This window comes from Psammomys obesus, unplaced genomic scaffold (genome assembly GCF_907164565.1).
Source record: "Psammomys obesus unplaced genomic scaffold, mPsaObe1.curated_primary_1811, whole genome shotgun sequence".
NCBI classification, from domain to species: domain Eukaryota; kingdom Metazoa; phylum Chordata; class Mammalia; order Rodentia; family Muridae; genus Psammomys; species Psammomys obesus.
The window spans coordinates 8,655,136-8,672,432 of record NW_026596166.1 but is presented as its reverse complement, the minus strand read 5'-3'; the positions used below and the strand labels follow the sequence as shown (position 1 = coordinate 8,672,432).

Here is a 17,297-nt window from a genome sequence, read left to right as displayed (position 1 = left end):
AAGATGGTGGCTACTATTGAGAACCAGTTATGTTTCTGGTACTGGGTATGAATGATATAAACAGTCCTTAATCACATCAACCTTATAGTTTAATGCTCATGGAGCTCCTGTACTTATTTCTTTATTTAATTCTCACCCCAGTTCTAGGAGGGAGGTAATATTCTTACATTATAGATACTGAAAATAGGGCTTTGTATGTACTCAGTATCCCAACAGGTGCCATACTCAAGACTACGGAGTTAACAGAGTTCTTGCTTTCTCTTTGTTCTCTAATCTGTGGCTTATTCATTACCACTACCAGGCTGTGGAGAGTAGGATTTTTTTTTTTTTAAGTGCTGCATTAAAGGTGTAGAGAGCCAATTATGTAAGCTTACGCTTCCCACGAAATGGAGTTTAATAGCGTGCATCTATTCCCCTGTGCACATTCCAAAAGTTCATTTGAAAGTCAATTCCTTGAATCTCAAGACCTTTTCCTCATTGGAACTAGATTATACATGCTCTTTAGGTCAGCCACAAGAGACTAGCTTTTAATGCATAACATCAGGTGCTGTGTAATAGTTTTATGAAGATAAGATGAGGAGTTCTTACATCTGTAATGGGAAATCTCACCCTGACATGCTGTCAGTTCATCTCTATCTATGCAGTGGGATAGAGGGAAAATGGGCTAAAGATACTACATTTGCCTGAAGGGAGTCTTCACTTTATAGCTACCCCCTGGCAGCTCACAGCGTCTCCCTCTGTCTTGCCCTTTGCTGGAGGACAGCTCTTCTTATAGGAACCTAAGATCTCTCCCCCCCCCCCCCACCTCCCAGGGTCACATTTCAAAACAACCACCCTTTGATTTAGGGAACAAAGGAAAGCTGCTAGCCCAGGCTCCATTCTCCAACTGCTGGAGTCTGTCAGCTAAGTCCATCAGGGTTCCATTTGGTATGTTCAGATAGATCTACAGATTCCTTAAGAATGCTCCAAGAACTTCTCTCTCTCTCTCTTCCTCTCTCTCTCTCTCTTTATAATTAAATTAGTGCATGTAACTTTTGAAAAACCATAGAACATGCATCCTAAGCAGGTGCTTTCTCACCGAGCTGTGTCTTCAGCTCTTGTTATCATGGTTCTTAGTCTTGGCTAGCACTTAAAGACAAGAAAAACTGTGAATCATGTTGCTGGGTTTGTTTGCTTACTTGTTTTTTAAGTCTAGGGCTGGAGAGATAGTGCAGTAAGTAAAGTAAGTTGCCACCAAGCCTAATGACCTGAGTTCAAACCCACATGGTAGAAGCAGAGGACAGACTTTCACAGTTGTTTTCCGACTCCATGCACATGCTATGGCATAGCGGTGCATACATGCACACATATACACAAATAAAAAATAAACCCAATTTTAAAGTAGTGTGAGGGTGTATTCTTAGTTTCCATGGTAAGAATTATCAAATACAGGATTGCATATAAATATTGGCATAGGTTTTAATTTGAACGGATTAAAATCCATTCATGTAAACATTATCATCATCCATGTAATGTTGAAACATCATTTCATTGTGAAGCCATTTGCAGTAGCTTATGAGCATTGGTCCCTGAAGATTCAAATACCAACTTCCTATCTCTATTCCAAGATCATTTAATTCCCCTTTGATCTCTGATGGAACGAGGGCTCAAACAGAATCTTAGCATATTTGAGGTGAGCCTATTAGTTTCATTATTTCTAGGATGTCCCACCTAAAGGACACATCCTGTTTGTGGTTTCATTTGTAATATGTTGATTACTGGGTCTTCAAAGAAGTGCTGTCTTAAGGCTAATAGTTACCAAACCCTCATATGGCACTCCTCATCCTCCCCGGAATGATAAGCTGCATCACTTAGCTGTTAGCCGCCAGGCTTATTACTGTTAGTGGTTACAAATGGAAGACCTGGACCAGCCAGCTGCTCTACCAAACTCAACCAAAAATAAGGCCAAAGTGGGGAAAGTGACTTGTCAGTGCAAAAGCTAAAATAATTGTATCTTGTTTGCTTCTAAATTTTGGACTCATAAAGATGTGTCAGATACTGCATAGGAAGTTAAACCTGCATTATCATACTTAACCCTCACCACAGTAATGGATGGTCCTCCCCAGGGCATACACCCTGACAACTTCCTGATTCCACAGACTGTTGTACCAAAGGTCAGATGTCTTCCTTTCCCAGCAGTGTGAATGAATTTAAGGTGTAACATGAGCTGCCAGAAAGCTTCATGAAAATTTCTTTTTTGAAGAGTAGACAGTGAGAGCAGGATCTAATTTAAAGTGGTGTTTTTCTCTTTGGTTAAGTTGCTCTCATAGAGTTCATTTTACCATAGTCTTCTACCCTTAAAACTGCTTTTACTGGAAGAGTCCAACAGAGCTTCAGAGTAGTAGAAAAATCTGAGTCATATCAGGGGCAAAAGAGAACTGAGATATCAGGTAGAAGAAAAGTTTCTTGTGGTTATCTGCCTGCTTGTTAAATGCCTTTCTAGAGAAGCAGGCCTCCTTGTATGGGCAGACCAAAGGAAGGATGAATTCTGTTTCTTTCCCACTAGAAGAATTACGCGAAACAGTTTATCTGTATAAAATTGGCCTTGGCAGTGCTTGCCGAGACCAGGGAGACCTTAAGGAATCTGCTGAGCAAATGCTAGTTGTACACACTGTTGGCCCAAAAGCTGTGGCGTGTTTTGCACACCGAAGCTTTGCTCATTTCTGCCTTGCAAAAGTACGCAGGAAAAGCTGCCACTTTTCTCATAACATACCGTTAGCTCTTCTTTCCCATCTTTATTAAAAATTCTTTCAAGAAGAAGAAGCCCTGAGGCCACTGGGACATGGCTGCCAGTAGTTGCACCAAGTGGCTTCTGAGTTTGCATGTTCCGTGTGTGCTTTTTCTCACGCCTCCCCACAGCACCTGCTGGCATGGTTTGGACCCTCTAGGCAGGGGTACTAGAGTTGGTCTCACTCATGTAGGTCACTCTACTTGCTTTTTTTAACTTTTCGTTATGATGCGGGAAGACAGGTTATTTCCACCAAAGAAAAGCACATTTTCTGTAATAGTGGCAATTGTTTAGTCAAGCTGATGGATTTAATTGACAATCTCCTGCTTCAAGTAAAAATTCAACATGGTGGCTGAGAGTATAGCTCAGTAGTGGAGTACTTGCCTAGTGCATGTATGTGCCTCAGTTTTGAACACCGTGTGTGTGTGTGTATGTAACACACACACATTCTCCCATTCATGCACGCATGCACCACATTAAATAAATGGGAGTCTGGTGGTTGTTTTAAAGAGGACATATTCCCAGCTTGTTCTTCTAAGCCCTTTTCTTCCCTGAATTTGATTTGCTGCCACTTGAGATGGTATGTAGCAAATGCCATCTGTTGCCTTCCTTTATACCAAGTGTCTTATACTGTGATCTTCACTGTATCTTCAGCCAAACTGGCTCACTTGAGTTGATGACTACGAGGGCAGGAAACATCTTCTGCTTCCTAATCAGTTTCCTTGACTGCTCTGACTTTCCCTGTTTGCTGCTGTGGTTTCTCAACTGCATGTATCTGATTTGCTTTTTCTATGCCTCTGCCATGGCTGTAGGAGTTCTTTGTGAACAGTAACTCCAAGCAGGTAAGTGAGCTACTGTATAACCCTTAACTCAACTCCTTGGCTCACTTTAAACTTGGAATCCCTTGGTTCTCTTGTTAGATAATGTATTTCAATGCCTAGGTGATTCCTCTTTGGGATTCAGCTCCTACTGAACTGTAGGTGTGTATACAAGAGGTATGCCTGAAATCTGAGTACAAGAGACCTTTGGTGTTCAGCCTCACAGTGTACCGTTATTCATTTCTACTGCCCTTTCCTCCTAAACTGTTACACAGTTGAAAAGCTCTCTGGTTTCTATATATATATTTTTAAATGCCATAGTGAATTTTTAATAGTCCCTAACCACTAATGAAGTCAAGTTGGCTACTTACCAAGTGGGTCTATACTCCACCTTGGGCTTTGTGTTCATATAATACCTTGCCTGTATTTTTCATCTGTTTTATGTCTGTCCCACCTTAGTTATATCTAGCCATCATGAATGAATATGCAAATAAAATATGCAAGTAGTATTTGATTGTTAATTCAGGTTGCTCAACAGATTTCAACTGCCCCCTCTCCATTGTCCTTCTATCATGCTTGGGAAATGAAAGGTACATTTGGCCTTGAGGATTTTTTTTGTTACACATGAAGATGTTGGGGGGTTTTTATTGTTCAGCTTTCTTGACTGCTAAGGATTGCAAATGGTTCTGGGGTGAATGGGCCCTATAAATAACTGGAGCAAGGCTCTGCTGAGCTTGATTCATAGCGACAGTTCTTCTCTCTGCTGTCCATAGAGATTTGAGGAACAAAAGGACAGCATCACGCACTGATAATTTATGCACGTTTAGCATCTTAAGCTAAACTTAAGCTCTTTGTTCTTCTAAATAATGCTTTTTCAAATGCGGGTGGTCAGCTTTCCTTATTTTCTTTGCCAAGTAGCGAGCAGCTTTTGTTTTGATTGCACCACCTTCCCAACATTGCCCCGCCATCTCAGCTCGACCCCTGTATGTGTGTGAGCATTGTGTGTGTGTGAACAGAAAATGTGGAAGAAGAGTGTGCGCCTGAAGTTTGACTATCCACATTTGACTTTGATGGATTTCTTTTGTGTTCTTTCCAGAAAGAAGCAGATGCCATCGATGACACACTAAGTTCCAAACTTAAAGTCAAAGAACTGTCGGTGATTGATGGCCGGAGAGCTCAGAATTGCAACATCCTTCTGTCGAGGTACTGTTGGTGCTGAATAAACATTACTGGTAGGACCAGTTTTTCTCTCAGCTCAGAACCAAATTTGTTGTTTCCTTTTATCCGTTTTCTGTTGAAGTGCAGGTCTTCCAAGCCCCTTCTGTTCAGGGGGAAGGGACACTTCTTGATGTTACTTTTCCTGATGAGATCTCTCAGGCTGGATGCCAGCACTGGCGCTTTCTTTCCGGAAGCCTAAGAAATGACTTCATTGACATCTCTCTCTCTCTCTCTCTCTCTCTCTCTCTCTTTTTTTAGCAGATCTTGCTTCAGGTTTATTTGTAAAAACAGTATAGGACATTGGTCATCTGTAAATAGTGTGTAGGTAGGTGTGTTACACCAGTCTGTTTGTCTTCACATTAGCAGAAGCCTTTCCTATGGGGCCTTCCAGGGGCCTGGGCACCTTTGGGAGACTGAGCTGGCGCTGGAGCTGAAGCCTTGGCCTTAGCTGGAGCTGTGGCCTCTGCCTTGGTTTGAATCTTGGGCTTTGATTTGCAGAGCCTACGACCCTTAGCCATGTAGCTTCAAATCTGATTCCCAAGCTTGTGGTGAGCGATGCAAGCCAGACAGCTGAGTTTGTAGCTGGGTCCTTTGGCATCTTGGGTTAACGGCCGCAGGCTCCACAAGGGCCTGCTCTGCTGGAGCACTCATTGCCTTCGCGTTGTTTGCCTGCATCTTCTTCAGGCCTTTCTTGTGCTTCTTGGCAAAGCGCATGTTCCTCAAGAACTTGGGGTCCACCCCCTTAAGAGATTTGTATCTTTGTGACCGGGATTTCTTGATGCCATTTCTGTGCCATTTGCAGGACTGGTTGTGTGTGGTATGGTTCTTGGACTTGACCATGTTTGCACAGTAATCCGTGGCTCCCGCAGCATCTGGGACTGAAAGAGCCACTGACATCTCTAAACTGACACAGTTTAGTCCTAGAGTCACGATGTCCCAGAGTCAGGAGCTGTGTTGATGCTTTGATTCTTCCCTGTTTTGTTTGTTTCTCGAGACAGGGTTTTTCTGTATAACAGAGACCTGGCTGTCCTGAACTCACTTTGTAGACCAAGCTGGCCTTGAACTCACAGAGAGCCACCTGCCTCTGCCTCCCGGAGTTCTGAGGTTAAAGTCATGTGTCACTACCACCTGGCTCTATTAGGCTTTCTAATGTCAACTTTTTATATTTCAACACTACATGAGTTCATTCTCTTTTTGAGTGCTTTTGTTTTATAAAGATATGTAAATCTCAAATCTCAGTGGGATGATAATTCATCTAATTGAGCCTTGTTCAGAAGTCTTTCTGGTAACTTGTGAATTTTAAGACCTTAGAACTTGAAATGAAAGAAGGAAATTGGGAGCCTGAAATGTGATTGCAACTTCAGGCAATGTTAGTTAGGCAAAGATAGCGAATGCTAATGAGGTACAGGAAGATGTAAAGGATGCTGGCATTGGGAACGAAGGGTAAGCTACACACTGGGAAGAATGTTCTATGTGCATGTAGGCTGGGCTAAGGTGAGTCTCTTGGAGGAGCGAAGATGAAAAATAATCGTCTTCATTACTTAACTGACCATCAGCGGAGTCTCTTTGAGCACAAAAAGCTGCTTGCTGCTTGGTCTCGGCATAGAAGCCCGATTGTTGGCCGGGTATATATTACTTCAAGGAGCAAATGTTTCCTTTAGTGAAAGAGAAATTGAGCCTTCACGAGATCCCTGAATTTTAATGCAGCTTGTAAGGTAACATGAGCCACCGTGTTACCCTTTCATCTCTGCTCTGGCTGGAAGCTATATAAATGGCCAGGCTGTTTACCCTCACTTCTGCTCCATGAACCATGCTCAAGTTAGATAAAGCGCCTGCCTGAAGGTGCCACCGCTTGAATGTCTACTTACTTTCTTCCACGGGGTACATGATTTATTTTGTTACCGTTTTCCAAATAACACTCCTAATTGGAAAAATTAAGTGAAGTTTTGGGGAAAGTTGTTTTTGTTTTTTGTTTTTTGTTTTTTTTAAGACTTATTTTATTTTATGTGTTTGACTGTTTTGCCTGAATGTATGTCTATGCACCATACTTGTGCCTGGTGCCCATGAAGATCAGAGAAGGTTGTATGATTCTCTGGAATTGTGGGTGAGCAGATTCATGGGTGCTGGGAATCAAACATTAGTTCTCTGAAAGAACAGCAAGTGTTCGTTTTTTTCCTCCTTTTTTTCATTTATTACAGTTTATTCACTTTGTATCCCAGATGTAGCCCCCTCCCTCCCTCTTCTTCCATGTCCCTTCCCCGGTCCACTGATAGGGGAGATCCTCCTCCCCTTCCATCTGACCCTAGCCTATCAGGTCTCATCAGGACTGATTGCATTGTCTTCCTCTGTGGCCTTTTAAGGCTGCCCCCACCCACCCTCAGGAGGAGGTGATCAAAGGGCCACCCACTGTTCCTCTTACTAGGGAACCCATTTGGAGACTGAGCTGCCATGGACTACAACTGTGCAGGGGTTCTAGGTTATTTCTATGCATGATCCTTATTTGGAGTATCAGATGTCCCTCAACTGAGGAATGGTTACAGAAATTGTGACCCCTTTACACAATGGCATACTACTCAGTAATTAAAAACAAGGAAATCATGAAATTTTCAGGCATTTGGTGGGAACTAGAAAAGATCATTCTGAGTGAGGTATCCCAGAAGTAGAAAGACACACAGGGTATATACTCACTTATAAGGCTATTAGACATATACTATAGGATAAACGTACTAAAATCTGTATACCTGAAAAAGCCAAGCAAAAAGGAGGACCCTGGGTAAGATGCTCAATCCTCATTCATAAAGGCAAATGGGATAGACATTGGAAGAGGGAGAAAACAAGGAACAGGACAGGAGCCTACCACAGAGGGCCTCTGAAAGGCTCTACCCAGCAGGACATTGAAGACGTTGAGACTCGTAGCCAAATTTCGGGCAGAGTGCAGAGAATCTTATGAAAGAAGGGGGAGATAGAAAGACCTGGAGGGGATAGGAGCTCTGCAAGGAGAGCAACAGAACCAAAAAATCTGGGCAAGTGATATTAACTGCTGCTGAACCATCTCCCCAGCTTTAAGTTGTGGTTGTTTTGCTTTCATCTGAATATGTTTACCTCTCTATTGTGCTTTTGCTGTCCAGAGCTCTTTAACACAACTGGACAAAGAGAGACATCACTCTGAATCTCTATAGTGTTGAAATGCTTGGAGAGTACAAACAGACCTCATCCTCAGAAACAAAGTATCCCCAAAGCTCAGTGCCAGCCAGGATACTTCCCCTAGCTATAGAAAAGGTTACAGTCTCTCTGGCTAATTTCCCATTCCATTACTGAAGGAATTATTTTGTATCTATGCTGTGTAAATTTCTGAAACCTCAAATGTCATATACCTTAAGGAAAAGTAACTTAGAATTTCTATATATATAAGCTCTCTCTCTCTCTCTCTCTCTCTCTCTTTCTCTCTGTCTCTAAGACAGTTTGCCTGAAGCCTAGTTAGATTTCCTATAAAAACCTCTTAATAGGTTATTGTAATGAACACAACAAATGGTGTGGTGAGGATAATGATGTAATTTTGAGCCCCAGTTACTGATTCCATATTGGCCAGGTTAGAACTCTTCTCTCCTGTGGGGATGTCAGTGTACATACTTTTCTGTTTGGTAATAATTGCTAAAACCTCACAGCCTCACATGTGGCCAAGAAGTTAAACTGGTTTCATTTTAATTTGTATTTTATTTTATTTCCTAGCAAGTTAGGAGATTGTATTCTCTCTTTTGTTGGCAGGCCCCATTACATACAAAAAGCAGTTAGGGATTTACAGCAGCGGGGTAAGCATGAGAGCATGGCTGTGCTCCTTTAAGACAGTGAGACTTTAGGGCATCTGCTCTTACACCACTGTGCTAGGTGTGTAGGCTATTCCAGAACTAATGATATTGAGTGTCCTCTGAAGGGTCACATGTTGAGGGGCTGATTCCAGCGCACAGCTCAGAGGTGGGATTTTACTTTAAAAAGTGGTTGGCTTATGAGGGCTCTAAAGATATCAATGGATTCATCCATTAATGGATTTATAATTGTACTACTGGAGAGTAAACTATGGGAGTGGACCCTAGTTGGAGGAAGGAGGTCACTAGGGGTGCATCTTTGAAGGGCAAATCTTGTCTCTGGCTCCTTCCTGACTATCTCGTTCCCTCCCAAAGCTATCATGACAGGACCCTTTTGCTTGGCCATGCCCCCCACTGTGATACTCTGCCTCACCATAGGCCCATGATGATAGGGGCTAAGAGCCTGTGGATTTTAACATCTGAGCCTCCCTTCAACAGCAGGTAGTTAATCACAGCACAGAAAACAAACTAAATGTTGCTGCTGCCTTTGAGAGCTCAAGGCTGATTGCAGAAGAAAAGGCTACTGGAGAGTAGACACCTAAGTTGGGGCTTACACTGGTCTCATTTGAAGGACACAGAGAGCTCACTCATATGAGAGAGGAGCTGGAACAGGGCTTACTAGAGAAAATGTGCCTCAAAGCGTGTGCACCAGAGAAATAAGAAGATTAAAGGAGGTGGTTCTAAGCAGACTTAAGAGACTAGTAAAACAACCCTGCTGAAAAAGGAGAGCAGAGGATTAGCAGTTGCCGTCAGTGAAACCTGGCAGAGGGGCTTGAGGTTATGTCTTCAGCCTTTTTAGGGCCATGCACAAGTCCACCGAGAATCAAGTCAGAACTTCTGTGAAGCAGAGGTCATGACCATTGTACTTCTGCAGTGAACTGATGAGGTTTTAACCTCACATGCACGAAGCCCCCATGGTCACTGCTTGGCTAATGGCCATTTATATATCATGGCATCAGGGAATGGGGTTTAGTCCCAAGGAGTGTGTTTGTTTTAGTATAGTTTTCAGTTTGCTTGGTTTGAAATGGAAGGTGGAAGGGATCAAGTATTGATTGCAGGGGAGAACTCAGGGGTTCTCTTTCTATTGTCCGGGTGAGACATGTGGGGGCCAGAACTGACAAGAGATGGAGAAACCTTTGATAGCAGTTGACATTTCACTTTGCGATTAGGGACAGCCAGAAATATTTCAAAGATTATGTCAAGATTTCCTACCTTTCTACACATACTGTGTCTTCTCTTCCTGCTATGTCACTCTTATATTTATGGTTGTGAGCCTTAGCCTTTAACGGCTGAGCCATCTCTCCAGCCCACTATGTCACTCTTGAAGGCTGCCATCCATCTATCCTCATGCTGATGGGGGATTTATTCCACAGCAATCATTACACCAACATCTAAGGCAATGAAAAGGCTCTGGCATATTCTATATGCTGTATTTTCAAATATATGGATATCCTTCATAGCTTCCTTATGTGCTACAAGACTTAGGTGGGAGGAACCTGCTGCCACCTGGCTTAGAGCCCAAAGCAGGTAACTCCTGTGTTGTGCCTGCCTGGTAAGTAGGTGTTTACAGTATAAGTGACCAAAGTCACTTGAAGTTCTTAGGAACAGAAGGAAGAGAAGTTGTTAAATGGGAGACAGCAGCGCCCTGCCCATCACATGTGTGAGGAGAGTGGAGTGGCCAGGATGTACCTCAGAATAAAAAGAACTTGCCTCCTATCTGTTTATGTATTAAAATCCAGTTTAATTGTTTTTATTAAAATAATGCCTCAGCAGGACAAGCATCTTCTCTACTGTATGTACATGGGTGAGATGTAACAGTTTAAAAATCAGACTGCTCTAATAACCAAACAGACCTCCTCACCCCCACCAGGATGTGGGGGGGGTGGGGGAGAGGGAGAAAGAAACTCAAGCCGGTCTCTATTACAAAATGACCTCTCCCGAGTACAGCTGTTCAGTTCCTTTCTTGACAAGGCAACCTGGGTGTCATAAACCACAAAAAGCTACTTTATTAAGTAGGAAGATCTGGCTTAAACCCACTGAAGCGGAGCCAAGGTTGATCTAGCCGTCCATCCCTGGTTTGTCCTAATTATCCCTGAATGCTCCAATTCTCCAGGCAAAGTTCTTAAATACCCAAGTAGAGCAAGCTGGAGTTAAATCCTATGTGAAGGTGGCTGGTTTGTTTCCTGCCAAGCAAGGACAGGGGAGGCAGACATCTCAAAAGTTGTCACCCTGCAGCACTCCAAGAGCACTGCCAAGTTCTAAGAGCTTTGAAAAGGCAAGGATCAGTAGGGTCCTTAAGTTACAGAGATTAAAGGCTTATTCTGAGGGTGACAGGTGACACCAAGAACTTCGAAGGCTGTAGAGCCATGTGGGGGAGGGGCAAGTACTCTCCCCTGCCCTACTCCCGAGGTAAGGTTTCTTTGTCTGATCCAGCAGGCCACGTGCTGCCTGGTATTCCATTGACGGGTAAATTTTCTTAAGTGCTGTTCATTAAAGTCTCCTGTCTCTTTGTGGGCCACATTAAGAGAAAGTTTAGTCCAGACAGCCTCTGGAAATTGAGGAGTGTAAATATATACAACTTCAAAGGCAAGCAGCCCCAAACTCCATCTGGGTAGCTAGTGAAATTCTAACCCAGTGCTTTGAGTATTGTTTTCAACCCCTTTATTTTTAAATGCAAAGCAGAAAGGCTCAAAATAATTTCTTTAACCTGGTGTGAAAGACACAGAGCTCATTTAGTTTTGTCTTATGAGCAGAACTTGGGGCCCCGGGAGATGGCTCAGTGGGTGAAGTACTTGGCTTCCAAGCCCTTACCCCCCAAAGACCCACACAGTGAGGGAGAGAACCGATGCCCTGAGGTTGCCCTCTGAGCTCCGCATGTGTTCTGTGGCACACACACATGCACGGTCCATGAGAAGGTGAAGTAGTAAGCAAGGCTCCTCTGCTGGTGCCTGTAGCTGTTTCCAAGCCGGTTGGTTTTCATTAGTGGTACTTGGAGGCTGAGGTACTGTCCCTTTGCCTTATGTGGCCACACTGTGGTACCAGCACTTATCCCGACTCAAGAGCCTGTAATGTCCTAAAACCCAGGCTGCCCAGAGCCTGGACAGTGGAGAGATGGGGCCGCAACAGGGTTTCCCTCTTTTGTACTCTTCACCCAGATCACCATAGCTAACTTGTGCCACTTAATGATCCTGATTTTCTGCCATGTTGTCCTGGTGCACACGCTCGTGAGGCAGCGATTGTTCCAGGACTGACTGACAGCCTGGAGGAGTCTGCCAGGGCCATCCTGTCTCTATCCAGCACAGGGGTGAATATGGTATCACAGCCCAGATGAGGGAATAAGGTTGGTTGTATCTGTCAAGTAGACAGTTTGGCGTTTTTATGTAGATGCTGTGCTTATATTTGAAAATATGAAATCAAGCCCAGTGCTCCGCAAAGTTGTTTTTTCTTTACTGCTCTTGGTGTGTGCAGCAAATGTAGCTTGCATGGCAGAGTGAGCATTTTAATGAGGAGAGGCTCTTTATCCTTCTACTGCCTCAGATTCCCCTGTGCACTCACTCAGCCTTGCAGCTTGTCTAGGAGACGATTGAGTGTGTGCTTTGTATCATAAGAGTCTTGCTGTTGAGATCCTGACCTTCCCCAAATTATAATTACCTTGGAGACAAGGCTACATCCCCCTATCTTCTTCAGTTCTCCTGGGCTCGCTGCTGTCGCGCACAAGGATGAAGCGTAGCTGAAATAATGCAGATAAGAATGCTCTGAGGAGTGCTGATAGCCGTACAGGCTACTGATTAAGTTATCTGCTTACAGCATGTGAATGCTAAGGTTACAAAAAGTGCTACTTTTTTTGCGTTTTTTCACCATAGAGAGGTCTGCCTTGTAGACCTTGAGACACTGAGACCCTGCTGTGTCCAGAAATTCTACCAAGAGCCTTACATGGACTGCTCTACTGAATTCCCCTTCCACGGCCGCCCCACAGTCTCTCTGTGTGTGTTAGGTTAGAGGGGAGTGTTATGTGTACAGATAGAACAATTCTTGATTCTGTTGTTACAGCTGATAGTATAATTAAGACTGTTTGCCAGTCATGACTATTCCTACACTGAATAAAAGCACACTTTATAAGTGTATTTCAATTTCACAGCTGTTATGATTTGCAGTGAACAGTCTCTTATCCTGACTTAAAATATAAATTCCTTATTAAATTAGTAAATCATTTGAGTTTATGGGCAGACAGAACAAAGACAGAAAGTACTTTTGTGTCTCTACATAAGCCCTTTGCTAGGCCATACTAAAGAGATGGGTGGTGTTTACATTTTACGTGAGCATGTGATGCTGACGTTGTCACTTTCATTCTCTTTAACTTTATAATGTGGAGTGGTATGTGCCTTAGCACACCTATAGCTATCAGAAGACATCTTTGTGGAGTCAGGTCTCTCCTTCTACTTGTACCTGGGTTGCAGGTATTTAATTCAGGTCACTAGGCTTGAGCTTGCTGCTTTTACCTACTGAGCCATCTTGATGGCCACTGATGCTATCACTTCTCTGTGTTTGACCTTGAGGAAACCACTGGCCATTTTAAGCCTGTTTCTCTATCTATTTAAAACAAAACAAAACAAATAAACAAACAAAAACCAGACTATCACAGTTACTTTATAATTAAATGAAATTAAACATATGAAAATTCCTGACCTAGAAAGTGATCATGTCTTTCATTTTGTATATTAATGCATTCAACTCTTAACTCATATGTATAGTTTCTAAGCATATCAAAATCTACTTTTGTAGCATACCCAGAACTCCCTGACATCGAGTGAGGTCAAGAATTGAATTCCCTCCTCTCACCCACAATATGTACATGTTGGATCTGAGAAAACCATGTGGCTACTTTGCCCATCTCCAACTTTCCTAGAGGAAACGAATGCTAGAACATGGCAGCTTGTCCCCAGCTCAGCAGAGCATTACAGAGCCCTGAAAGAATGTTTAAGCTGTTTCAGAATCCTATTTTTAGTTTCCTATGTTGTCAGGAAATAAGCTTTGGCTGAGAGTTTGAGAAAAACCATACTTGAAAATCAGCAGCTGGTGTAGCGGAGTGACTCTCGTATTAAAACCTAACAATCATGACAGTATTGTTAACAAAATCAAATATGCTTTCTCCAGGTTGAAATTATCGAATGATGAAATCAAGCGGGCAATCCTAACAATGGACGAACAGGAGGATCTGCCCAAGGACATGTTGGAACAGGTGAGCTGCCAGGCAGATAACAAGTGTTGGAATACGAAAGCCAGACAGTTTTCAGAGCCTAAGCACTGGCAGACTATCAGCAGCCCAGAGGATGCTGGGAAAACCTACCGTTGCTAGTAGATCATTTTCTCGTCTCTGAATCACATTGCTTTAAAGGACCTTTATTTTCTCATTGTCCCTCAGAATGATAGTTGAGAAGGAACGCCACAGGTTGTCAAATAGAGATAGAGAGATAGCTCAGGGGTTAAGAGCACTTGCTGCTCATCTAGAGGACCCGAGTTCAGTTCCCAGTACCCGTTTAGAGTGATTGAGCAAGTCACAACTCTTGCTCCAGCTCAAGGAGATCCTAAAACAAATCAACCAAATGCCTGGGGTCCACGATGTCAATGTCTGTAACTCAAGCTTCACTTAAATTATTGTCTTAATATCTCATACAAATCTGCAGGGGCTAGTGGGAAAAGGTGTTTCCCAGGAGTATTGAAGATCTCGTAAGTACTCTGAGATCAAAAACTACTCTTCAAACTATTAATTACTACATTTGCCTCTTGGCTTATCATTCCCACAAGCAAAAGAGCCACCATTAGTCCCAGCACAGCCACCTGCTCTAAAGAGTCATACCTGTCCTATGATGAAGTGAGTCGTTTCCTGGAGCTAAGTCATGCCTCTGTTCATATGTGGCATCTTGTGTCAGAAACAGCAGGAAGTCACAACTTCAGGGCCCATGGGAATTACACACAGTATACTTGAAACTTTCTGAGCTTTGTGGGGACCATCTCAAAATGTTTTAAGGCTGTTCTTCCTTTCTGTCTCTTGTCCTTGGGACACGATCTGATTTTAGGTCATCAGGTTTAAGGTCTATGTTTATCAGAGCCAGCTCCACAGAAGGTCAGTTATGGGTACCAGCAACCATGACTGTGGGCTGAACATGGCTGTGCAACTTCAGCTCTGAACATATAGGAAAAGGTATCTTGTGTCCTGAGGGGTAAGGCCACTCGTCATAGATTGGCCCTCTGTCTCTGTGTGCATTTTGATGGTTCCCTTTGAAATCCTTGAAGGCAACAGATTCAAAGCAAGACAGACTTGCAGCTGGTGTTGTCCTAGGTGAAAACCTCACACTTGCCACGAAAACAACTTCTCAAGTTGCCATTTAAATGTTTGATTTAATTTTCAAAATAGTTAATGACTTTTCTCCTGCCTTCCATGATTCTTTGTGGGTGCAAAGTTTAAAGTATTCCCCAGTTGAGGGCTTTCCCCAGTTCCCTGCTCATCCTTCCCTCACTATACAGCTGCCCCAGCTTCCACCTTCAAGTCCCTACCGGTAGTGAAGAAGTATGTGCAAAGCTGCCTTGGTCCTTCTGCCTTTAGCCTCTAGTGACGAGGTCATGTGCTTCAAATTCTACAGGATCTCTTTTCCTATGAAACTGCATCCAACAACATTCCTCCTGGAGGGAAAGGATTGCAAAGCCCTGCCAAAAGGGCTTGCAGTGCAAACAGGACACTCTCCAAATAAACAAGGAAGAGAATTTGTCTACTGAGGCAGCATCTGGCCAAGGACATTTTTGACCTGGTCCCTCCTGATAATTCTGTGAGCTTCTTGCTCTCTGCTCAGCTCCCACGCTCCCTCTTTCCCTCCTTATTGTGATGTTCCTCCTCCTAGTGCTCTTTCACATACCTCTCTTCAAGCCCCACGTCTGTCCCCACATCTCCTTAGCCCAGCGAGGGGCCTGCATGAGGGCCACGCACACTCCACAGTGCTGCTCGGGGCTGAGGCTGTGGCTGAGGTCAGTGAGCCCCTCTTTCTCGGAACACACCTCCCAGGGTGCTTTCCTAACTCCATCCCTCCAGAGAAGCATCCACTAGCAGTGCAGTGTGTTACTTATTCTCCTCTGCTTGGTGAGGACCTGAGGCTTTCTGTGCATCTCTGCCTGTGTTCTTGGAAGTCACAGAAGACTTGTAGTGGTGTTTCCCTCATCACAGAGCAGGCAGGAGCCTGGCAAACTGGAGAAAGGATGCCTGAGACTGGAGTGAGTTTTCTAGCTCAGAAGATAAAACTCCAAACTTAAGAGCAAAGGACCACCCTTCATCTTCCTCTCTTCTCCCTGCCCTGCAGCCTTCCCTGTGAAGAGGAGAACATGAAGCTGTATTTCCTGTTCAGTGTCACCATTGGAACCTGGGAAGAGAAATGCCTAGAAACAAGCACACCTGTCCAGCAGGCCATGCACTCCTTGGCATCTGCTTTTATTTATCTTCCCTTCCATCCCTGAGGGCAATCTTTGTTCATGCCCTGGCAGGATCTATTCCTTCTAATCAGGAGCCCATCTGGGTCGGCTGCTTTATCCCTCAGCCTCAGCCTCTCAGCTCTCAGCTGGCCAAGTCTCAGTCTTCAGTGAGTGCACTCTCTACTTTCTCTTTTCTCTTCCCATCACAGTATAGGTTCATGAAAGCCAGTCCATATTCTCCTCCTTTTCACTTATCAGCCCACTGTTATCCATCTTCTTCACCACCCTAAAACTATGGTTGCTGAGGACAGTCACAGCTTCCCTGTTCCCAAGCTAGAGGACCCTTGGCAGCTCGTCTCTTTCTTTCTTGTTGATGTCTGACATCAGTGGCCACTTACTCTATGGTGAAGCATTCTTGCCTTGGCCCTGTGGTCCCACATTGGCATCTCAACTGAACCTCCAGTGCCTCCTTTGTGTGCTCCTCCTCCTCTGGTCCTCTGACTTGAGTGCTGGTTTTCTCCAGCCCTGAACATATTCTCAACCAAACACCACCTCCCAGTGATGCCTTCTTCTCTGTAGTTCCAATTCTCTTCCTCTGTGGGTAGCTCCTAGACCAACTTTTAAGAGTTCCAACACATGTCTGAAAACCTATCAAATGAGTCACTCAAGTCACATCAAGTTATGGGGAGGGTCTCATTTTAATTTGAGAGGGAAGCAGTTTGATCTAGCAAATGGCATGCATACACAGCAAATGGCATGCATACAAATACAAACACACACAAATGTCTGTGCTTTGAACCACAGTCAGACATTTAGGAGAGTAACCTATTCAACTTTCCATATTTTGCTATTTCTTCCATTTCTCGTTCTCATCTTCCAAAATAAAACATGGAATTAAAGATATTATATTCCCACTATTTCTCTCACTGAACTCTACATGGAACAATAAAGAAGATGGAATTAGAGAAAGAGAAAAAGTAAGCAAGGAAAGTAAAAAGCACAAATTAATTGTTCATTCCACCATGATATAATAAAAAGATGCATAGAACTCTGGGATCCAGAGAAAGCACGGTTCTGTTCCTGACAGTTAGGCATACTGTTTTGCCTTGCAGGCTGCTGTGCTGAATTTCTCTGCACCTCAGTTTTATGGCCTTCTGATGAAGGTTGACCCTT

General features: G+C 43.6%; 1 protein-coding gene across 1 annotated transcript in view; it reads left to right on the top strand.

The window, feature by feature from the left end:
* Daam1 (dishevelled associated activator of morphogenesis 1) overlaps positions 1-17,297 on the top strand; it is a 160,597-nt gene that overhangs the window by 125,763 nt on the left and 17,537 nt on the right. Inside the window, 3 exon segments of the mRNA XM_055595383.1 lie at positions 3,580-3,609; positions 4,682-4,788; positions 13,821-13,905. Coding sequence (XP_055451358.1) covers positions 3,580-3,609; positions 4,682-4,788; positions 13,821-13,905 — 222 coding nt within the window.